Raw genomic sequence first — 24,319 nt, forward strand, 5'->3', positions numbered from 1 at the left:
CATCGATGCATATTTACATGTATCGTGGATTTTAATCAGAAATTTTTTATTTGGCCTACTGTGCTACTGAAGCTGGAACCTCCAAAAATAAAAACAAGAAATTAAACGTATTTATTATATTCTATTACTGAATGTTTATTTGACATTTTTATTGCATAGATATGTAAATGTCTACGTTTAGGATATATCAAATAGTAGTCCTAATGAAAGATTCTCTGATGAATTTAGATATCTAGAAATGTCACCATATTTTATACTCCAAGATAGCTACGGATTTCATGATAGTGTTGGTGATTGCTGATTAACAAGCTAATCACTCTGACTCCAACCTGATTTTGTTACCTACCTACAACCAGTCGTGTTTCGTCCTGGGCAGAGTTGATCGACACGTTCCCAGAAGAGGAAGCTCCAAATAAAGAGTGCCCAGAAGCCGAAAAACGAACCAGTTTTAGGAAGTGCTTTACGATTGCTTTACCTACAGTCGAACCTTTTATGCTCTGCCTTGCATTCACGTACACCACTTTCAACTCGTCTTATAATGTTATACCTAAAGCCTCGTGGACAGAAAAAACAGGTAATTCAACTTTTTTCATATTTTAGATATACATTTACGTTATATTTTCAGTATACTTGTCAGAAGCGGTATACTTGTTTATGTTAGCCCTCAATATGACTGAAAGTCAATAACAGTAAAATGCAGCCTCTATTGTAGCGTTAGACATTAAACCTTTCTTATGGATGAAGTCAACATATTTTTCACTTAGCTTCCAGAAGGTCCGATTCTTTAATAAAGAATGCATTCGTACCAATTTCTTAATAATTCCTTCCTCCACCATGTTCAGTAACCGAATCCCAACAGGTCAACCAATTTCCACAAGGAAATTCTCCCTCTTCAACAGCGGACCTTCCTTATGGATCAAGTCAACATGTTTTTCACACGACTTCCAAAGGCTCCAATGCTTAACAAAAATGCATTCATACCAATTTCTTAATAATTCCTTCCCCCAGCATGTTCAGCAACTTAACCCAACTCCATCCAAGTTAATCTGCGTCCGCAAGGAAATTCTCCCTCTTCAACAGCGAACCTTCGTCATAGAAACATGTTTCTCGCATAGCTCGCAGGCGCAGGATTTTTAGAAAAATTGACTTACAGCATATTCGCGAGGAACGGCTGGTATATCGAGCACCGGGAGTACGCATCGCGACGTGCCGTTATGTTAATGCACCCTTACGACTCGGTTCCAACGCAAGAACGTAACGGTCGAGTTCAAGCTGCGTGTCCGTTGCCTCGCCCCTGGCCCCGCCGATTGGCCCGATCGGGTATATCATTGTCATTAATGTCGTGGATGGTTAACGAGCATCACTGTCGCGAAACAGCCTCGCGCGAAGCTCGCTTGCGTGGAGACGCGCGCCACATCCGCCTGGGCCAGTCTGTGGGCCCGATAACGGTCTGCCGATGGGCCGCGCGCGGGTCAACACGCACGCGTCGGACGTGCGTGCACGCACTGGGGGCCAGGGCGTGCGTCCAAATCTGTCAGTAGGTCACTCGTGCCTCTTCCCGAGTTACCGGTGGCTCGACCTTGACCGATGCGTATTATACATGCATCTGCGACCACGATGGCTTCGTTATGGGCCTTAGGGCGGAGTCGAGGTCTCTAGATATATCAGTGAACAACGATAAGCGAGGACTGTCGGCTTTCTATTGCGTGAGTTTTATTTTACTTTCTCGAAGGTAAATTATTTTTCATAATTTTGTGTGTTTCGGAACGATGCTTTTTTTAATCCGAGAGGATGATTCTATGTTATCGGAAAGTTTTCATTCATTGCTCTTATTGTACCTTGCACTTATTAAAACAGCTAATCGAATTCCAGTAGACGATTTATTCGAAGAAAAAATTACGAAGACCTTCAGAAGGGAGGATGGTTAATAAGAAAATAAAGGAGGACCGTCCAGATGCCTTCGAGGTTGGTTTACCGCGGTAGCTCGTGCCATGGCGTCGATTACCGTTGATTGCACGTAATTACAGCATGCTGTAGCTATTAGGTGGCGTGAACTGTTAGATAATGATCAGTGAGACGAGCTGTTCTGTGATGCTGCGGGTCTGATTCCTTCTAGATAATATTCTTTCACGTATAATAAAAATGTCACAATGAGATATGTAGTATAATATTTAGAATTAAATAATGAAAATCGTCTGTGTTTGTATCTCATTACAGATCACTTTTATTTGCAATTATATAAAACACACTCCGATTGCTATAAGATTAATTCAGGAATACCTCAAAATTAACCAGAAAAAAGTATTTTCGTTATTATTATAAATGACATAAAGAATTATCTTACATAACGCCATGGTGCAGCCAGAGATTATTTGCCTTGGGTACCACGACGGACCGAAAGAATTTATGTAATAGAGTCCCCTAAAGGTCATATGCATGTGTCTACCTGAAAGATCACCGTAGTAACTGGGACTGCTATAACGTCATAAATAAGCACTTCGTCTACTTACGTCTCTGAATGAAAAGTGCCTAATCGTAGAGGCACATTTTCCCAAGATTACAGTTTTAAATGCCAAGGAGCCAGCATGTTCCTTTTAATTACGTAAGAATGTTCAACGTATAGTATAAATTAAGTGCAGTTTTCACGCAAGACAGGACAATAATATCTGTGGGACCCCTAGCTCAAGAGAAGCAGTACGGAAGGTCAAATTAGTTAGGGTCGAAGAGGACAGCTTTTATATCCTGAAAAGGTCACTATCAACTTCTCAATAATACACAAACACAAAAGGTTCGTTTACTAAACACAAAATTCAACAATAGCTTCAAAGATAAATATACTCATCCAATCACTGGTCACCTGAATCCACCTGAAAGTTTACTTCACAAATATTCAAATCAACGCCATCAACATCCTCCTGAGTAACCTTAGGGCTCCACATCCCAAGCAATAACCTCAAGACACCAGCTCATCCTCTTGAAAATTCACTTTATTGTACCAAAAGGTCGCCAGCATACAATAGCCACCCTTACTGCGACGCTACCATTCACAAGCACACTTCCTCACGCAATCATTACCCATCCAGGAAGTCTTTGACGTCACGCAAAGCGTACAACCGCGATCGACGAAATTTTCTCAGACCGCAGGTCAGACTCGCAGCGCCCAATTTATTCATGCCCGACATCGCAGCCATCGCCAAATGTTCGCGTGCGACCTGAGTTCGTTCGCATCGCGGAAATCCCGCGAACGTTTCGTGACTCGGCCACTGGCTCGTACCTAGCGATGGGATCGAGCACGCGACACGCAGCGTCGAAACCTGATGGATGGGCTACGTTCGAAATCCTGCTGCGGTGCTCGTAAATAGAATCGAAGTCTAACGGAAGCTGTATTTTTAGAGACAAGGGTGCTGGGGCGAATTGGGAACACGTGGCGTGAGACACGATTTATGGAAACGAGCATTGGTAGATTTGCGTCTCGAGGTGATCTTTCTTGGGAGATCGATAGACCTTTGGTGAAATTTCTAATGTGACAGAGACTGAGAATTTTTAGCATGATTGAGGGCTAATGCAGAGTATGTGCACTTATATATGCACTCATCGGTAAAGAAATGTTAATATTATTGAATTTATTTATGAGGTGTAGTGCAGATGTGTTTTACACCAAATCCGCAGTCTGGTGAGAATAATAACAGGTGATAGGGTACTTGGATATGCAGGTAATTTTAGCAAAAGATTTTTGAAACTTTATGAGAGAAAACAAATCTACTTTTATAACTCATTTATTTTTATTTGTAAAATTATATGCATCCAAATGGGTTAGTATTTATCACATTAATTTTCAGAGAGGGTCTATAGACCTAAGCTTTCATAACTCCTATAGTGAGTTCACTTCATACGATATTTCACTCTTTGTTAGTAACATAAATAAGAAGGCTCACTCGCAATCCCTCGCAAATCATATTTCTCATAACTCTCATAAATGGAACCTTAAATATAGACAAGTAGAGGTAGCAGTAGTTTATTTATATAGTAGTCATGTTTAAATAAATGTAGGCATAAACGAACCGCGTGGTTTCAAATAAAGTACATAAACTAGCAATGAAAGTGTCGAAGTAAATTAAGAAAATCAACTCTCGTCACTTTTATTCAATAATTCAGTACTTTACTCGAAAGTGCCAATTTTTACAATCGACACCAAGCACGTCACGGGTGTACAAATTGTAAAATCTCGGTTCGCTATCCGATATTAAGCAAACGAACCTTGGATAATCGATTTTCGAGGGCGCAGCTAACGGTACCCCACGTGAAAGTCATTCGGTGAGGATTTTTCACGTCGAGTAACAGACGATAATAGCAGCTAAACGGAATTTCTACGCGTGCCAATTGTCAGCTGTCATCAATAAGGTGAATAGAAACGGAGAAAAGAGATTAACAAGTGGTCGAAAGGAGACTATTGGCACGCGAGAAACATGTTCGAAGTTCACTTGAGAAAAGTATATAAAAGAGAGAGAATTAAGCAATAATAATAATAATCACTGACGATTGTCAGATTGATCAATAATCACAGCTATGTTCGAAATCTGTAATCACAAATCAGTAGTCTGTAATGATTCAGAGATAATCGTGTCTGATTATTCATTAATCGTTTCATGATTACTGAATATGGATTCATCATCGATCATGATTATTGACTACTCGATAACAATCGTGGATTACGTATTGCCCAACACTCAGAAGAGATTATTGTTCGTTTGCTCGAGGCAAGTCACCTACGATTCTGTAAAGGATATCAGCAGCAACGAATAAGACGACTCGTTCAACGATTCGTCGAGACGCTTCAGCTTCATCCGTAGGGGTTACGAAGGCCGTGGTAGCTGGGATAACCAGGGTACGCTACGTGCCCCACGTAATCGTTCCTGTGGGCCCACGCTTCTTCCTGCCCATACCCTAGAAGAATGAAAGAGTGAATCAAACAATTTTTTTTTCTGGATTTGTATTGAGTCCAAATACGACCATGTTTGGATCATTTTCATCGTACGTCGTTAAAAGTCATTGAGAAATCATTACAATGAACTGTACACGAAAGTAGTCAGAATAGGCTCACATTTGGGCTCATCTTCACCGAGAAAACTTCTCTAATCCAGTGGTGATACTCTCGCGAATATATAAAAAAAACTAACTAAAGAACTCTGAGAGAAAAATCCTAATAATTCTATTTATCTGTCAACAGTCGAAAGAACTGTCACGCTCGAGCGACATTAAACATATCCAAGTCTCCTAGGACAAGGCGTAATTACAGAAATTATCGTCGTGGCCGAGTCATCGTGCCTGAAATATTATCGAATTCCTTCATTCGTGCAGACCGTAATTCTACCCCTTCGTCGAGTGTTACGTAACTGTAGTTGATGGCTACCGAAGAAATGACGTCGATGCTTTCTTTTCGTGTCATCGCGCGTCCATTCGACGTTTTCGATTATTACTATCGCGAACGATCGTTCATGGTTACTTGAACCTTGCGGAAATACCTGTGATCGTGCTACGTAACTGACGTAATTCGTTACGGTATGGAATAACGAAGCACGAGGGTGCCCCACTTTTTAATTTCCTGGTGTCGGACGTAACAGAGAGGAAACAGTCCTGTCTGCTATATTTTGACCCCGCTCGTTATGCAACTCTGGATGTCTCTAGATGGTCGAAGTAAAGAAAATATTTTTAGTCGGTTCTTTACCTGTCGGATAGTCGACAGGTGCCTCCGCTGCGGTGGCCCACGTGTGATAAGGATAGGACTGCTGATGAGGCGGTGGGACCTTGCAAATCTTAAGGTGCGCCAAAATGGACGGCAAGATCAGCGAGGCGAGCACCAGGAGCTTTTTGATGAAATGAACGCCCAGGAAGATGGGCAGCAGCAGCAGCTTCAACTTCACCAGGTTCAGCAGGATCAGGATAGGAACTATTACGGATTTCTTCTTCTTAAACAAGATCTTTCCGTCGCCTGTTGAACCAAAGACGGATTGTTTGACACATTAGCAGAATTAATCGTAAATATTTACTACAATATCAGATACTTGTTGCATTGATATTGGAACTGTATTTAACAGACTTAATCCTGCATATCAACAGATTTAACTGAAACATTTACTACAATGCAATATCAGATACTTATTATACTAATATTTATTTGTTTTTATAGTGCTTACGTATTCACCCATATGTATAGCACTTTTTTCATACTTTCTCTTACAGGACCTCTTTTTGTCTTATATTGCAACTGTAATTGTAGTTTTAATCCTTTGCGCTCGAGTGGCGCCTCTAGAGCGACATGTACAATTTAAAAGTGATTTTTTGAACGTACAATTTCAATTTCACTTATATCAGAATACAGCTAATTATTATTTGAAATAATAATACATTGAGCCTTAATATTCGTAGATGTTTCTTTTCGAAGTGGAGTTTTTAGTTTTACGGAAATTTATTATAAAAATGAACTAGATTTGATTCTATAGAAAAATGCCTCGAGGGCAAAAGGGTAATCCTGTATATCAACAGATTTGACTCCGAGGACATTAATTTACCTTGCGACGACTTCCTGCTCTGCATTTGCTTTAACTCGTCCTCGTCCACGATCATGGGCATGGTACCAAAACTCCTTCCACCGGGAGAGTTGTCCGCTGTGTAGATGACAGCACGTTTGGTCAAGAGATCCTCGATGTTGTCTCTGAGGAAGTTCAAGGCTTCGACAGCACCGCTTTTAAACACTCTGGACTGGGGCACTTTCGGTAGGATCGTCTTACTTGGCATGGACGGTATCCTCACTATGCGGAACGGACCGTAGCCGAACTCCTGAAGCGAAACGAGGCGCGACTTTATTAGTGGGAATCGTGGAAATTAATTTTCCGAATGTTTGACCTTGAAATACACTTGTTGATTTGTGGGCTAGCGAGCACAAATCAATGCACATTGGCATTAGAATTAGGAGAACTTTCTGTCAGGTTATCATTTTATTTTACTACTGTATGCACTAATATTTCATCACTCGAAATATTTACATAATCTGTCCACTATTTAAAATTTCGTACACAAGGCTAAAAATGAAAATATATGAATTCTCCCTAACAGAAACCAAGTCGAAACAATAAAAAAAAAAAAGGTTTCTGGTGAAAAGGATGTTGAAAGTTAAATTTCAGTATAAATTGCTGCTCCAATTTGCACTGTATCATTGAAATTTAATTGTGGCTTATTAGGATCGCAAAATCGTGAACGAGCATAATTAAAAAATAAAAGTTGAAGAAAGTAAGAGACTTGCTCTGTCCTCCTCCACTGTCGATACTCTCACTTAGACGCGAACGTAGGAGATAATAGTAGCCTGTGGCGAAATTTGTTACGCTGAGTTCTCCAGAAGTCTACACGCCCCTTCTACTAATCACATTCACGGTTGCAAAGCTTCTTTCTAAATGAAATTACTCCACCATTTTGTCTTTTTACAGACTGACATATATAACCACTCCATGTATAGACACACCCTTTGTTGATCGATTTGGTATTATTTGATAGTTGAATTTTATTTGACGATAATTTTACGTAGGGACGAATGCATCGCAAGTGTGCGATTATTTTTCTCTAACTTTATTTTAATCCAACTGTTTGTACATGGTTTTTCTGGATGGTGAATCATTGACGTAGGTTAAAATAGTTTCAGTTGTCCATCAAGTAGGATTGTCATCTAAAGCTAGACAAATAAACCTATATCAAACATTTTATTTTATAAATAGTCACAGTTACTGTACAAAATGTACTTTATTATTTTGGAACCAGTATGCATTTCATGATTAGACTTCCATTTCGAAAAATAACCATTAATACCGATATCATCTCTTCGAATTGCTCTTCATTCGTTTACCATGTGCAAAGTTAATAATTCCTTTTCGTGAATAAATATTAAACCATCCTTTATAGGCAGTCTCAAACGCTACAAACTGTCAGAACAATCAAACACATTCAATACTTGTCACTACCTTAACCAATGTCATTGTTCAAAATAAACTTGTCAATGATATCGATGCAGTAGTTGTTTGTCTACTTCACGGGACGTTAATAAATCCAAAATCAACCATACCTTATCTCTCACGGTATCCTGAAGCCACCTAACGACCCTGTACTTCCCACACGCCACCAAATCCTTCTGCAAACTGCAATCCATGCGACATCGCTCGACAAACGTGCTGGACGAGTTGTCGAACATGGCCACCGTCCGAGGCGGGAAACATAGGATTACCAACAGAACCCAACCGATCGTCGCCAATCGACCCAAGCCCCTCGATCCATAGCCGAACGATGCTACACCCACTTCACACTTCATCGTTTCCGCGTTTCAAGTCTCAGGGGTCGAACGGTCACCGAAGGATTCAAAAATCGGTCGCGGCGATCGGCGATACTACAAAGTACACATTTTCCGTTCACGTCACCGTTTCTACGACCACACTCGCAAAATTTACGCCGAGAATGAGGTAAACAGGTTTTAGAAGAACAAATTAAACGACTCCGCATCCAGCGCGGTAATTCCTTTTACCGGTTTTCATCGCGACGGAGCGAGCGCAAATCGTACGAGGAAGAGGTAACCGACGCACTGATGCAACGTGCAACGCCTCGCCTCGTTTCGCGAACGAGGCGGGAAGACGAGATTAAGTCCACAAGCTCACTGACAGTGGTTAGAAGGTGTCCTAACCATTATATACGTGGTGCATTTAGGTCGGTGGGGGTACCGGTCCATGGCTTAGATAATGCTGCACAGAGACTGGGAGCTCCAAGACAACATCTGTAAACCCGCTGAAACCAGTGGACGAGGATTGTATCAACTCTTAATGAAACCGGTTACGAAGGTTGAACGAATTCCACTCGTCTAGTAGGCGAAGGTTGCTATTATTAGAGCAGCATTTTTACCGAATCGGTATGAAGCATTTATCGACACTTGGGGATGTGCAAGATCTTAGGTATTTTGGGGTAGAATAAACAATCTGAAACTTTGAATTCTTAAAAAATAATTGTTACGGAGGGCATGGTTGTGCTCCTGGGATTTTTAAAACGAATCTGTGAGATCGTGGCTCTGATCTAAAACTCCTACAGTGATTGCAACTTCAATTACGACAGAGAAATATATTCGTTAAGAAACAGCTATTAAAAAAAGTCACGTATTCAATATTTTCCTACGTGGAATTGTCACTGAACTCAAACACATATATAAATACATCATTGTGAAACAATTCTCATTCGTTTGCTTGCCGATGATTCTCTGTCAAATATTAGGGGACCCGAAAAGTAATGAAAATGTCTTCCTTGTCTGGCTTGGAAAAGTTTTTCAATGAAAAATCGATGGACTTTTTTAAAAAGGGAATCGAACAACTGCCTTTACGCTGGCAGAAAGTGGTAGAAGATAATGGAAATTATTTTGTTGATTAGTATTTCAGATTTCTTGAATGAATGTTGATAAAATTTTAATTACTATTCAATCCCTCCCCCCCCCCCGCCCCCCCAAAAAAATATAAAAATAAATTAACATATTCGCGACTGGCAGAAGCTGGACACCGAAAATTCTCATCCATTTTTTTGGTGTCGTTATAGCGAAGATACAAATTAGAAGATATGTTTTGAAATATCTGTGTTGTAAATATGTAGTGTATAAAATGAAAAAAGATTTTTGTAAGCTGGAATAGAAACCAGGAATAGAATTTGAAGTGACGCGAATTCCATCCATTATAAGGAACCCTAATACCCTCCTTGATTTCAAGGTAATGACCCTCTGCGCGTCCTCTATTGTTCCGTGTCGAAACTGGAACATTCCGCGTGTTCGAGAAACGGGACAACAACGGTGCACGTTTCGCAATCATTTTGATAGCCGCACGACAATCAAGGATTTATCAGGGACGAAGGAACCGCGGTAATTGCAAATGCACGTCCCCTTTTTGAGAAGCGACGTTAACGAACGTAGGGAAAGCGCGAATTAACGAAACGGTGGCTGAAAAAATCGACTGTCGCAGATGTCAAAGCCACGTCTCGATTATTTATGCGAAACCTGGCGACATAGACAGTTGGTTGCCGTTACATATAATTATAGCGAGCCACTTCTCGCGTGATGATAGGCCTGGCGATGTTCGAGGGGAATTGTTCTGTACTTGTGGGGAACACTCATTCGCTGTATGATCGAGGACATCGAGGGATTTCAATTACGATACATGGTTCCTCGAATGTATCCGATGAATTTCGTGCTTGATTTAAATTTGTGTGTGCTGGATCGAATGTGGACCTGGACGAATTTATTGAAGTATAATATCATACTGAACCCTGATGAATGGAGTACTTATAGTTGCACTTATAGTTGCAGGAATCGTCTAAAATTGTTGGAAAATGAAGGAAATTGTATAGGAATATTTGTATAGAATAGGAATATTTCAAGTATATTTGTTTTCTCCCCAACATCAAGATGAAGATAATATACAATACGAAACGAGTTCACGTACAATGCCATAGCCACCCTGAAGAAGTATGGAGTACTCATGGTCGTAATACAAAGTCATTCCAGAACTATTGTAAAATGACAAGACGAAGTGATCGGACGCAAAAAAAAATAGCAACTTGAAATGAAAATACTCGATACGAAACAGGTTCACGTGAAAACGAGAAACGCGTCGATTAAGGAAACGTATTGACCTACTAATGAGTTTAAAAACCAATTATAAGTGCGTGTTTCGTGAGACACGGTAGTAATATTATAAGTTAATAACGCGAGATTCATTGAAACGGTGATCTCTAAATAAAAATTCCAATCGATTTGTTACAATTAAATCAATTTGATCCAAAAGCCTACTTCCAACCGACTGATAAACCTACATGATCTCATAATCGTTACTAATACACAAACGAACTTTTTGCCGCCGTAAACGAGTCACGAGTGAGTCGGAACGTGTTTCACACACCGTCGCTTTTTGCCACGTGTAGCGTAAGGTAATGGTGCTCGCATAACCTCCTTCCTGGATTTGTAACCCTCATTGGAAACAGACAACCCTAGATAAAATTTTCGAAGACGTATAAAAGATACAACTTTTTTAAAAAGAAAATCGAACAACTACCTTTACGCTGGTAAAAAGTGTTAGAAAATGATGGAAATTATATCGTTGATTAGTATTTAATATTTCATTAATAAATGTTGATAAAATTTTCATTACTTTACGATCCCCCTAATAGCTAATAACTTTCGATGCAAAATTGCTTCACTTTAAACCAATAGAAACTTACCCTGATAATTTTATACTACCTCTAAAATGAACGTTACGAAATCTTACCTCGACGCCTGATATTCCAAGTCCCCTTTAAAATTAATTACATATTTTTCATCCATTTTTTTTGTCATGTACACGCACTACTTTCCTTGACCCACGGACATTCCAATTTTTTCGTTGATCAGAATTCCTTATCTGTAGACGAAACTGGCACAACTAGCTGCTCTTCCGCGATATGCTATTCGTTTTTCAAAACTGCAAATCAACGTGTCCGCCGTTACCACATTTCGAGCGGCACACTTGAACTTATTAACGCGTTACTCTCCCTGGGGTTTATAAATCATTCTCCCTTCTTGTTCATAGGTGAACTCGATATTTGACTGTGGAAAGCTTAAACGCGTCACCAATGCAATATGCAACGCCATCGAGGTCGTTTACTAATTCAATGTCCCATAGTTCTCTCGCGTATCGATAACCCTCCCGGCACAATTGCATTTCTTTCGACTTTAACGACTCGGAACGGGATACTTTAATGTCCTTTTCGTCCGTTTTCGATTCTGAGGTCGCATACTTGGACTTGTAAAATAAAAAACAGTACTCGCTCTGTCCATCTTTTATTTCGATTTCTCCTCCATTTCGAGTCACCTAACTGAAACACTTGTCGCGCAGTTTCTCTTTCGGACCTCACCTCGGGATGTTCCGTTATCGATAACGAGTGCCCATCATTCTCAAGGTTGTGCGATCTTCCGCGAGAGAAATGATCCAGAACGTTTCCTGGGTGAAACCAGGAATATTACTCGCGATCATAGCTGCCGGCAAAAAAATGTTAACGATCTTGAAACAAATGCACGGAATGTTTGCAGAGCTTCGTGTGTTTGTATTATTTGAGGCTACTTCGCAACCGCACATAAATCGTGCTGTTAGGAAGGTGGTTTAGAGAATATTCTGACGCTACGGGCTGAATATTGGTAAGTTACTTTAACCCTTAAATGGCCTAAGTTTCAAATTTGATACCGGACTTTTAAATCGAATTGTACACTTGCAATTGGTTTGTTTACCATTACATAATGTTCTTTTGCACAAAAGTTACAAAAACTGGTTCTTGTCAAAAATTGTCAGAATTGTTCAAATAATAAATAGATTGATATTGTTTTAAATTCAATTTGGAAAACCAGGCTTCTAAAGGTTAAAAGCTCTTATAATTGAAATGAATTTTATTCGATGATTCGATTTCTAGAGGAAGTGTTTCTTTGGAAAAATATCCAGACGTTTAAATATTTTAAATAGTCAAAAGGTACCCACAGGATTTCTCCAGAGGAATAAATAATATAAATGTAAACGTTTGAGACTCGATAACTTGGAGCGCCAACGAGCGAAGATTATACTACAAAACGAGCAAGTAAAACACACGACTGACATCAAATTTTGCTTTCGAACGAAATAGCCTTATCTGAAAGTAGTCTTGACATGAGCGAATTCGTAAGGTAATAGAGTGAAGACTCTTGCATCATCTTCTAAATATCTGGAACTAGATATCCCTAAACTAGTTTCGAGGCATCCTCGAGAATTTCTCTGGAAAAGGAAAAAGTCTGTATCGTCGAGAAGGCGCCTTTCACTCGCAAAAAATGCACGCAGAGCGTAGCCTGGAGCCCACCTGGCTGATAAGAACCACGTAGTGGTGACCTGGAGGCGAAATCCTCATAACGTAACCTGCTTACGCTGATCATTCGATGACCCAGTTTTCCGAGTCATCGACAGGATATGAGACGATGATCTGGTTGTGTCCAGTGTAAATAAAGAAGATGAAGAAGAGACCGATGGAGCGACGTGACGCGTCACGAAGGACCGCAATAGATCGACGGAATGGCAATACAAATATTCTAGTTACTGTTGTTTAGACAATAACCTCACCAAACGATAGTGGTCGGAATTAGGTCAGACCTTGAGAAAACTGTAAATTTAGAATCTGTGAATATAAAAGCAATTGTAACGTTAGTTCGTTATGATACCTAAATAAAATAGTAAATATCGCCAATGGCAATTTAGAATTCATTTTTCACTAAGAATAAAGAATTTAATCGTTTTCGTTTTGACTCCTACACTGTATTACCACCGATCTTAGGTGCATTTAGCTTAACCGCCCGTGACAAGTCATAATCATCAAAATAATTATTAAAACGAATAGAAAAGAATGTGCACCCATATAATTTGTTTAGCTTCTATCTAAAGCGTGTCTTAAATCGAATGCCATTCCACACTGTTTACAGAGGATATTATCGGATTAGGCACACTCGTGTCATGGTTCTGAACATCAATGTATTAATTACAGTTACAGAGAAAATTATCCATTAGAAACTGATAAATGTATATGTAACATCGAAAATTTGATGCTATCAATGAAAATACGCAACTCTGTAACTTGTTTAATAACTTTTACTTCAAGCGTGTCTAATATTGAACGATATTTACTGAGCAAATAATTAAATTAAGCTAAGAGTCTCGTAGATTTATCCGATAGTGATTTACGAGTCAATTTGTCCGATAGTGATTTACAAGTCAATTTAAGAAGACGACTCGATTATCGGTTCGTGTAAATAATGACAAGAGAAAGTATTAGCAATAAGCGTGAAGTACCGGGCTTTATAGTCGACATTAGCGCGACAGTGTGATCTAGATTATATTTCAACACGCCTAATCGCGCGAATGCTATTTTGTTGACGTTTCATAGGAAGGAGCGGTTCCTTTTTTCTTAAGTCCAGGATCGTTGATTGAATCTTATAGATTATTATCAATATAGAATTAAAAATCTGTACGATTCCAATTTTCTTGTAACTTCAATTCAAATGAAATTTTGCCTAGTTGCTTTTCAGGTTTTGTAAATTGCCTCAGTCTTGAACCCAACACAAGCTTATTTAAAAAAAATACTACAGTAATTCACTCATTCTAGCTGGCACTTTTGAACAACGAATCATAGATAAATGGCACCCAAGGTGGATACAAAAGCCACCAAATTTGTATAAAATTCACACTGAATCCTCCTCCTAACCCGACATATTACAGAGTCTGAAATTTTAAGTCCACGACCCCCTTTTATTTCGGAACGAAGCTGCATTCGCAAAACAGCGCACTAGCGCGACGGTAAATGTTTCTGGTCCCCTGACCACAGTAATTTCCCTCCAGCTGCTTCGCATAATTCGCGAATAATTTTATTGTTTCGCGGACAAGTAATTGCGAGAGGAAAGGACCGCTAGCACCAATCAAAAAAGAGAAGACGGGGACCAGGTGGTTCGTCATGTCAGACCGCGTTTACGGTTCGTCGATCCTTACCTTCGTGTCCTCTATTTCCGATGAAAAAAGATGGAAGCTGATTTCTGGTAACCCAATGGTATGCAATTACCGACGCGAGAATCGTTGAAACGCGTCAATAAAAATCTCGATCCTCAATCGATTCCGATGCAAATAACTGGACGGACTCGGAACGTGTCCTGACCGTCAACAACTTCTCCTTCGTTCTGACAAGTATAATTGCCGCCCGGACGATTCTCTTATCGAGCCACTAATCGGCGCCATCGGGAATTATGCCACTAGGTGAAACATAAAGGCGACGCGGTCTTAAAAAACTATCGTAAACGGCGCGGAATCTGCCTTGTTCGGTGAGACATGCATCTTACGTGGAAATTTCACGGTCTAGATACCTCTGTTTACCATGAAAACACTTCACGTAAGATTCGAATCCAGACTACGACGAAACGTGACCGTCATTTGGATTGCTACATTTAACGTGGATTTTCATAGGGGTGTCTCGATGTAGGGAAGGCGACAACGATGACTTTTATAGATAGGGAAGCGTTTACACGTTCCTTGGGCTCGATGTATTCGATTTTTCGATACCGGATCGCATCCTCTTCGGAGATTGATGAAATTAAAATTTTCTAACGCTTTTTCTTACTGTATAAATTATTTTCCACTTAATCGAGTACTAATAGCCTCGACAGTTTTGCTAAAACCTGTAATATAGATAGCGAAGACAAAATAATAAATCAAGTTAGATCAGATAATTTGATTTATTTACTCCGCCATATCAAAAGGTAATTGTCGTTTCGCCACCTGGAAAGAAAATGTCGTTACAGGGTTATTACTGAACGCTAATTTCAAAATATGACATTAATGAGCCCCAACGCAACTGGAATGTAATATTATCGTCACAAAATTTGTTTCAGTTACCTAATTTTCCCATTGGTAAAACAGGATAAAAATATCGACCACAACGATACTCGCCCCTTCATTGCTCGAATTAGCATACGTTCGCGAACGATTGACGCAAATGTAGCTTCCTAATCGTCCACAGTGGCGCCTAGAATTCCCTGTTCGACTCTTACCTTTCGTTTTCGGTTTCAGTGCATGTGCGAACATCGCTGAGCAAGTAGGACATCGCGTCAGGATCTGTTCGATGCACAATACATAAAGATCGGAGAGTGGAAGGTTATGATCGATCCGTGACGCGTTCAAAACGAAACCATTTCCATTCATCTGGCACTGGCACGACTCATTCTCGGTGGATTAAACTTCATGAATTCGTGAATTTCAAAATTCGTCAAAACAATTTTTTAAAAAATAACCTGATGTTTAACACGCTATAACACGTTCGTAAGACATTCGGAAACGTTGGTTTAAATAAATAAAAACGAGGGTAGTTAGAAATGCAAGAGTACACCATGTTATATAGATAATTAACTATAATAAACCTTAATACCATTACGGAAATTGGCGTGAAATCAGGCTGAAAAATGAATCAATGATCGTCGCTGAAACCGCCAAAAGGAACGACCTTCTTCGGATAAATATTCACGAAAAGATAAAACTGTAAACCGGAAAAGTGGAACGGAATAAATTTGCCGACTAAGGCGAGCATAAAGATGCTGATTAAATTAGGCGTGTGGGCTAAAATTCGCTGAACTCTCGAATTTCGATCTTTTATTCGACCTACGTGGCGCCATTTCATTCTAGGAAACACATGCACGTAAGGGGATTAAGAGCACACTAATAAAATTCTGCCCACCTAAACAATTTAGTTGACAAATTTAATTCTTTGCATACTAGAATGTAGGAGTCTAACCGAAAAATAAGGCACGGGGATTCGAAGCCACGATCCTCGGATCCACAGTCGACCGCTTTACCTACGCGACCAATCCCGTACCCTACGTTTCGTGTTCCTATTTGACTCCTTATTGTTGGATATGGGAGGCGCGGACACTACAAGAATTAGAAAAAATTAATTTTTGGCAAAATAAAACACAATGACGCGCGTCTAGCCTCTAAAACTTCGCCAATTTCGAGAATATAGACCTAAAATATTGATAGATCATCGACGAAAGGCCTCTTGGAAGCAAACTTAAAAAAAGAAATTGAATGCATGTCCTCGTAATATATACGTCACATTGATAAAGCTTGATCCAAATAACGCAAAATGGGGGTGATGTGGCATTCGAGTTTCCCCACTCCTAAGTGAAATTACTCGACACGGATTCTATCGATTTGCGATCACAAATCCCGATTGGTGGTAACAAGGGTAATTGCGGAAATTAACGCAAAATGGGGCTGAAAAATCGAGGAACGTAAATAAGAAGAGAGTAGGAGAATGTGCAACATCATCGAGACGAGTTCCAACAGAAAGTAGTAACCGGAGGACAGTGTAGTGGATCCGAATGACTTCCTAGAGTCGAGGCAATAATTGAGCATTCGTAATCGAGACACTTCTTTGTAAGTACTCGTCGAGGACTATTATTACCGCGAACTGGACCGACGGTCATCGTTTAGAAAGTTCGACTTAATGATAATACAGTCGCTGAACTTCGCAATCGATGATGGCCTTGTTAACGCAACGACCAGCCTTAAAGAAGGCCAAGTCCGAGTCAATGTACGCTTCGCCTGTCAACTGCAACAAGAGCCTTACGATTACCATATCGGCGCAGTCATTGTATCAACTACGCGATCCAAAGGTTCGAGGAGGTGTGGTGTGCTTTCTCGACTACCTGGCGTGCTTCCATTTCTCTTCTTTATTTTATTCAATGCACACCACTCGAAGAGAGATTTGACGGGCAGCATAATTTTTCTATTCGTGACTTGGACGCTGAAACTGAAGACGTCGAGTGCTTCCATTAATGTTGGACAAATAACGCCAAGTCTGGCTTAACGAGCGACGCTGCACGCTGTGCAAAGAGGGGGGAAAGATGATTGCGGTATCTAAACAGAATATCCATAATTTTCAGTGATCTTTAACCGTATTCAATAATCGTTCAAAACTTCGGACCGTTCTTATCGGCTGACGAGTCGGATCGATTATAAACATGCTTTGTATCAGTTCTGGTCCATTAGCTTGTGCGTGGTTTCTCATTATGCTGAGCACGTTGTACGTGAAACGATGAATATTTAAAAATGAAGCTGCATATGCTATCACAAATTCGAGGAACTTTGATAGGTGTGAATCCAGTTTGCTCACGTCATCGCACGCTAAGCAGTAGATTCATACGTTTGCAAACATAGCGTCCATTCTCCATGCGACATTCTCTGTACTCGTACTCTTGAATTTATAGATTTGCACTTGGTTGTCTTGGAACATTCAATGAAAATTTTAATAGCTGTATCGTTGAACCCTGCCGAAGGCTCTATACTATTTGATTAGTATAATTGTTCTGTTCGTAAAGTGCACAGCTCCGTGATAAGTAGTTAATTAAATATCCTAGTAGCTAATTAAATATCCCACGCTTTTTCTTCCCATCGAGGTTGAACGCTCCCGCACGGCGTCAGTTACTCCTACATCCACGCCAACGGAGTCTCCATCTCGAGGACCGTCGGCCAAACAGTATCCAAAGGATTGGAACTGCCGCCCCTGCTCGTGACAATCGATACGTTCCAAAGGGTTCCACGATCGGTTCCAGACTTCAAGTCATCAGGAACTCGAATCTGCAAAATCTCCAAAAATAAATCAACGTTCTCCGATTAACCCCTCGCCACCCTCCGGGTTCACTTTATCATCCAAGACCTAACTACCCCTAAATTTCCCATTTTTTCTTCCAGATTCGAACCCCAAACGTGCCCCCATCTCTTGGCGGTCGAAACAAACGTCGTTGCGTGGGCGGTGGTTGCGCGCGCGTGGCTCATCGATAACGGAGGCCAAGGGGTGAGCAGAAGGGAAGAGGGAGGCGTGCGGAGACGCGATGGATCGAAAGGTCGCGAGTGGCAAGGGAAACGAGCAGGGCCTCGATGAGAAGAGACGGTGTCGCGTACGCTAGATGAAATCAGTCGTCGCGAAAGGCACCATCGTCGCGTCCGCTCGCTAGGACCACGCAGACAGGAGTCCTCCGTAGACTCCGACGAAAGGACGACGGCTCGACGAGGCTGTCGCGGTTTCTACGGAACCGGTAACGGTGCATGGTGGGGTGGAGACCGTGTGGTAGGGCGAGCGACAGGCCAGGTGAGCGCCGGTGACAGGAAAGAGAGAACGGGTTACGTGAGCGGAAAAAACGTGCAAAATGTCGAGGAGCAAGGATGTCAACAGTACCACTGACACTCGGAGAATCGACATCGAGAAGCCCTACTGGGATCAGAACACTTACCAGGGTAGGGCGTATCACTTCCTCACCGTCACCAATCCCCTGAATCTATTCGCTAACAACCAGCAGCTCGAGCACGCACGTGACGTCGTCGCTAAGTACAGGTACGTCCATGCGTATGCTATCTATCGGGTGATTAGTATCGTCGATCGCGATGTTGTGCTGTCTAGGGACGCTTAAGTATCTTTGCTGCTTAAATCTTCTTGTATAGACGTTATCGTTAGGGGTATTAACACTAAAACTGTCGAGACTAACGCATTATACATACAACTTTGTGATTAGAGGGAGGAGGAGTAGGAGGAAACTAATTTGTCTAATATCTTGTTTCCCTAACGTTATCATTAGGGATGTCAACGCTAAAATTATCGAGACCAACGCATTATACACCTTTGTGATTAGAGGGAGGAGGAAGAGGAAACTAATTTGTCTATCAAATTAATTCTCTTTTACGGTAATTGTCCTTAAAAATTACAGTAAAAGCATCGGTAACAGTAGCTACCTACAGGAACCTATTAACTGTATTGTTGCTTGTTTACTGACAATATTCAGCTTGCGGAAACACGCAATGCTCCTCACATACATACCTGGACATACCTAACAATGTAAAAAACGTTAATGTCACTCTAGATTTATGTACACTAACATACAAAATCCTAACATACACTGTTTCTAAATACACCTGTCGAAAGAGTGTTGATAATTGAATGACTCGAGGAAGACTTCTGAAATATCTAACCCAGACCAGCTTATTAATTTTAATATGAATCGTGTTTCAGGAAAGGGAGCACCCTGGACCAGCTGGGTATCACAGTCGATGAGCTATGGAAGTGCAAATACCTGTACGACAGCGCGTACCACCCCGACACCGGGGAAAAAATGTTGTTAATAGGGCGCATGAGCGCTCAGGTGCCCATGAACATGATGATAACAGGCTGCATGCTAACGTTCTACAAGTGCGTATACCAGACACTGCGTATCGCGTCTCTCGTTACACCGATCGAAATGATGTTCTTATCTAGCCCGACGACCTTGAGCAGCTGATACGATAAAGCTGTTCGGACCTTTTCACCCCGTCTAGTTCCCAAACTGACTGACGCGCGCGCCTTATTGAGCAACAAACTAACGATCAACGATCACGTTTCCGAGCGAGCAGATAAAAGCGAGAGCGAACGTGACTGCTCGAATGACAGAGGGAATTTAATTATCGCCACGTAATTTTATCGCTAAACGAGTAGTAGTACCAGACGTGTTTCAACGTCGAACGAAGACAATCGATGTAACTTTTATTCACGGAAACATGATCATGGGAGGGGAGCATGCATAATCTCGTCGTAATGAACCCATAACGACGTAGAGTGCATTGAAATTTTTGAGGTGATAGCGAAAAATTGACGAAGTAAAATTGTAGTTTAGAATTGTTTACACTGGAATATATTGAGGAATAAATTGACCCTATTAGATCCGCCATTTTGAATATTCCACTCTCGACCTCAAATTCTCTATCAGATCGATCGATATCAGAAACTTGCAAAATCCTGATATGTAGACTCACATTTAAATCCAAAGACTTCGATTTCTGGCCAGCTTTTCGAGGATTCAGACCAGTTCGTTAATTATTCTCTAGGACAACGGCGCACGTGATAACCTGGCAGTGGGTTAACCAGTCGTTCAACGCATTAGTAAATTACACGAACCGCAGCGGTTCGAGTCCGATCCCGATGAACACGATCCTGCAGAGCTACGCCATAGCGACCAGCGGAGCTGTGATAACCGCCCTCGGCTTGAATCGACTTCTTCGCAACGCACCCCCGTTGGTGGGTCGGCTGGTGCCCTTGGCAGCGGTGGCTGCTGCTAATTGCGTGAACATCCCTTTCATGAGGATGCCTGAACTGCAGAATGGTATCGAGTTGCAGACCGAGGATGGCACCAAGGTTGGCAACAGCAAACACGCCGCTAGAAAGGCGATCACTGCTGTGACCCTCTCGCGGATTCTTATGGCTTCGCCGAGCATGAGTAAGCGCGTAGCTCTCAATCCCAGGATGACCTCTCGCGTTCTGCTCGCAAACGTAACAGTTTACGAACTGGCGAATTAAAAAACAAAAAACGTTACGAGCAGGCCGCGTTCGGAAGTCCTTGAAGAATTCGATATTTCCACGGTAAAGTAATATAAATTTTCGTGTGCTTTGCAGTATTGGCGCCCATCACGATGAACTTCATGGATCGACGACAACTACTACGCAACGCTAGATGGGCGGCGGTGCCTATACAAGTCATGATTTGCGGGGTGTGTCTAACTTTCGCGACCCCTCTCTGTTGTGCCCTGTTCGTGCAACGCGTGCCCATCCAAGTGAGCGAACTAGAGCCAGACGTACAAGAACAGATACGTTCTAATTATCCCAATGTACAAACGGTATACTACAATAAAGGGCTCTGAACGAGCCTGAAGAGTGAAACTGTTAACGGAGAATGGTATCGCGAGGGTGAACATTCTCACGAAGCGTTATGCTTAATTATGGAATCGCGCGCGACTCTATCGATGCGACAGTCGTGATGTCCAATGTTCTCGAACTTACAAAAACATATCTTCATGTTTATTTTGTTGAACACAAGCTGTACGGATAATTCGGGGAACTGATTATTATCTAAGAATAAGTAACTAAGACAATAAATATGGTACAATAAAGGAATCGTTTATTCTATGTAGACAAATAATTAATTGTTTAACTCACGTAGATTTAAATTGAGACGTTCAACTTTTATCTTCTCAGTCGCATCGAATTTACGAACTGGAGGTAGAGGTTTGATCTTCCGGCCTGACCTACCAGTTTTTCTTTGCCAAAGACCGCTCCTCGGTCGATTACCAAGCTCTCGATTTTTTTGCGCGCTGCCGATAGGAGTCGAACCGTGTGGAATGTTCGACAGCCTACCGACAGACGCCATGCACGTTTCGTGCAAGCTGAATTCCTTCTTGCTCGGCATCTTTACGATGACACGATCGTCCCTACGGTATAATATCTTTCCATAAGTTCCAGCGGCGTGGATGAGGAAACCTCCAAGACCTGGATACTTCTCCACGCAGTGCACAATCGTACCGATGGGTAACGCTCCCAAGGGATAAGCGTCTCCTTCAAAAGCTCTCACATAATTACGTGGAATACCTCTGTGGGTCCTGATTATGTCACCCGCTTTCATGTTCTGAGTGGCAAGAATGTATCTTAAATCACGACCACCTCCAATAAGCGCAACAAAGCTTGTTCTACATCCATCTTTGAATACTTCTAGCACCTTATCCTCCCTTGGTTTTTCATTCAAATCGATGGGCCCATCCCTGACCCAGTGAATCCAATGGTATTTATGTTTAATACCACCACCTATACCATTTGCTACCACTCTTCCTGTATTAACGATAAAAGTTATATTTTCATTATCCTGCTTACTATAAACGCTCAATAAATTTATTAATACTTGACGAGCAAGTGACTTGAAACTTAAAGAAACTTGCGGTTTCAAATAAAATAACTCCTACTACAGCACACATTTGGGTGCGTTTACTTCTTCATTTTAAAATCCAAAAATAACTAATTTTCAATAAACATAAGTGAGTGAATATGTTATCGACCCACTATACTGTCCACAAACTAAGTTATTGACCAGTGGCGCTAACATCAGAAGATTCGAGTGTATGGACGCATTGAACGATCGAAACTCAACGAATTAATTTACTTTAATTAAGATCGACGTCAACTGACTCTGTTTCTCAAGCAACAAAAATGGGCGAAATTTAGTAAACATTAATTCAATACGTACCTGTAACAGGATCTCTGCCAGCCAAGTTTGTAACCTCCAAAGGTTCAACGGTGTACTCGTCTTTGAAATGCACGATTCTCCGATAACTCTTCCCGTTTACTCCTGGCTTTGGGACTACCACAAGGTTCCATTGATGCCTCTGCTGTTGCACTTGACACGTCACCAATTTATTTAATACAGAATAATCGGCGATTTGTTTAACGAAAGCACGACGTAACACCGACACGGCAGACATTTTCCTGCAAAGCGACGGTGCTGCCACTTGATATCACATTCTGCCTCGTTTCGAAAACACGGGAGTACCTGCTGTTGAAAACACGCTTGAATCATGCGACGATACACAGATGTCGCTGAATGCATTGTTAGCCATATTTGAAATGTTAGTCAATTTTAGTATTCGTACGTTGACGTTTCGTGTTCTATCAATTTTTAACGAAATGTATGTCTCATTAACGAAACCGTAGTTTCGAACCGTAGTTTCGTAGTCACGAAGTCGTGTTTCAAACGACTTTAGTGATATTCAGAAAACAAATTCATCGATTGGAAGTTTTGCTGTAAACGTCGTCGTTCAAGGGAATCGATTCCCCAAAGAACCGTCGAACGTTGGATCCAATCAATGGAATCATAATCGATCAATGGCCGCCAAACGATAAATACAGGTATTCGAGGGGAAATGTCGATGGTTACGAGTTCGTTGGGTACGTCACTGAGTCTATTATATTTGTACGAAAGATAAAACACCGTTATCGGAAATCAATAAATTATTTTCCGTCCTGACGAGCAATACACCGTCGTTTCACGCTAAATTTTCGTCGGTGCATAAATATAAAATGTATTATCACGCGCGCGCGTCAAATCTCCTCTACCCAACGTAAAAAATGCGTGGCAAACCGTTGAACAAAGCGCGAGCGCGCGTTGACGGTCCATTTCTGTTTATAACCTCTTTAAAATCGAAAACCCATTCGAAAGATTCGTAGCCCAGACGGATTGATTCGAAATCTGTCAGATGAAACGATTCGAGATTTAATTAAAAATGCTATGAATACGTTTACGCATTTTATAACGATCGTGGAATTCAATAATACAACGCTAGAATTAAACAATGAATCCAGTGATTCAACATGTATATAATTAATCACGTTATTACGAGGTACAATGTTACCAAGTTTCATCCAAATCCAGTCATTTTTCGCATTTTGATCGTCGGATTCGATTCTAACAAAATGGAGATCGAAGGGCGGAATGTCTACTGTCTAATACGTAGTTATTGTCATTATTAGATATTCTTAAACAATTGTTATTTTATGAAAATGTATGAGACTTTGAAGTGTCGTGACTCCTAATAATACACACAAGTCACCATACTCGAATTCACGGCTTTCACAGTTGAGGTGCAACGCAAATCAGTCTCTAAAATACAAAGTTTCATATTTCTAGATTTACATATTTAGACTCAAAGCACCTCCAAACATCCTCCTACCTCCAAATAAGAAATACCAGAGGGTCGAATTTTGGCCCACAACAATGCTTTCCCTCTGCCCTCGCCGAGAGCACCCTCACATCCAGCTAAGCAATCGTCATAAAATCTAATTTAAAGTGCCGAGATAAAAAGTATATCCCCGAATGTGTACA

At 41.0% G+C, this 24,319-nt stretch overlaps 3 protein-coding genes across 4 annotated transcripts; 1 reads left to right on the forward strand and 2 right to left on the reverse strand.

Annotated features, from left to right (window-relative positions):
• Positions 1-3,752: 3,752 nt before the first annotated feature.
• Positions 3,753-11,351, reverse strand: LOC128874703 (uncharacterized). 2 transcript variants are annotated; one of them, XM_054119678.1, is made up of 5 exons: positions 11,331-11,351; positions 8,111-8,820; positions 6,570-6,837; positions 5,726-5,989; positions 3,753-4,944 (listed from the first exon to the last, which is right to left on the reverse strand). In XM_054119678.1, exons 2-5 carry the CDS (start codon positions 8,351-8,353, stop codon positions 4,841-4,843), a joined length of 879 nt encoding a protein of 292 aa, XP_053975653.1. In that variant the 5' UTR covers positions 8,354-8,820; positions 11,331-11,351; the 3' UTR covers positions 3,753-4,840. The 2 variants fall into 2 exon arrangements, with proteins under 2 accessions (XP_053975653.1, XP_053975652.1); XM_054119677.1 differs by lacking the exon at positions 11,331-11,351 and having other exon boundaries at positions 8,111-9,559.
• A 7,111-nt stretch (positions 11,352-18,462) lies between these two features.
• On the forward strand, positions 18,463-21,548 carry LOC128875198 (sideroflexin-1). Its single transcript, XM_054120586.1, has 4 exons — positions 18,463-18,984; positions 19,657-19,833; positions 20,505-20,893; positions 21,070-21,548. The coding sequence occupies exons 1-4, from the start codon at positions 18,800-18,802 to the stop codon at positions 21,312-21,314; spliced, it is 996 nt and encodes a 331-aa protein (XP_053976561.1). The 5' UTR covers positions 18,463-18,799; the 3' UTR covers positions 21,315-21,548.
• Position 21,549: 1 nt separating this feature from the next.
• Positions 21,550-22,946, reverse strand: LOC128875199 (39S ribosomal protein L2, mitochondrial). The gene is made up of 2 exons (XM_054120587.1): positions 22,688-22,946; positions 21,550-22,275 (listed from the first exon to the last, which is right to left on the reverse strand). The coding sequence occupies exons 1-2, from the start codon at positions 22,920-22,922 to the stop codon at positions 21,593-21,595; spliced, it is 918 nt and encodes a 305-aa protein (XP_053976562.1). The 5' UTR covers positions 22,923-22,946; the 3' UTR covers positions 21,550-21,592.
• Positions 22,947-24,319: the final 1,373 nt, after the last annotated feature.

The sequence above is a fragment of the Hylaeus volcanicus genome, chromosome 4 (assembly GCF_026283585.1).
Source record: "Hylaeus volcanicus isolate JK05 chromosome 4, UHH_iyHylVolc1.0_haploid, whole genome shotgun sequence".
Taxonomy (NCBI): Eukaryota; Metazoa; Arthropoda; class Insecta; order Hymenoptera; family Colletidae; genus Hylaeus; species Hylaeus volcanicus.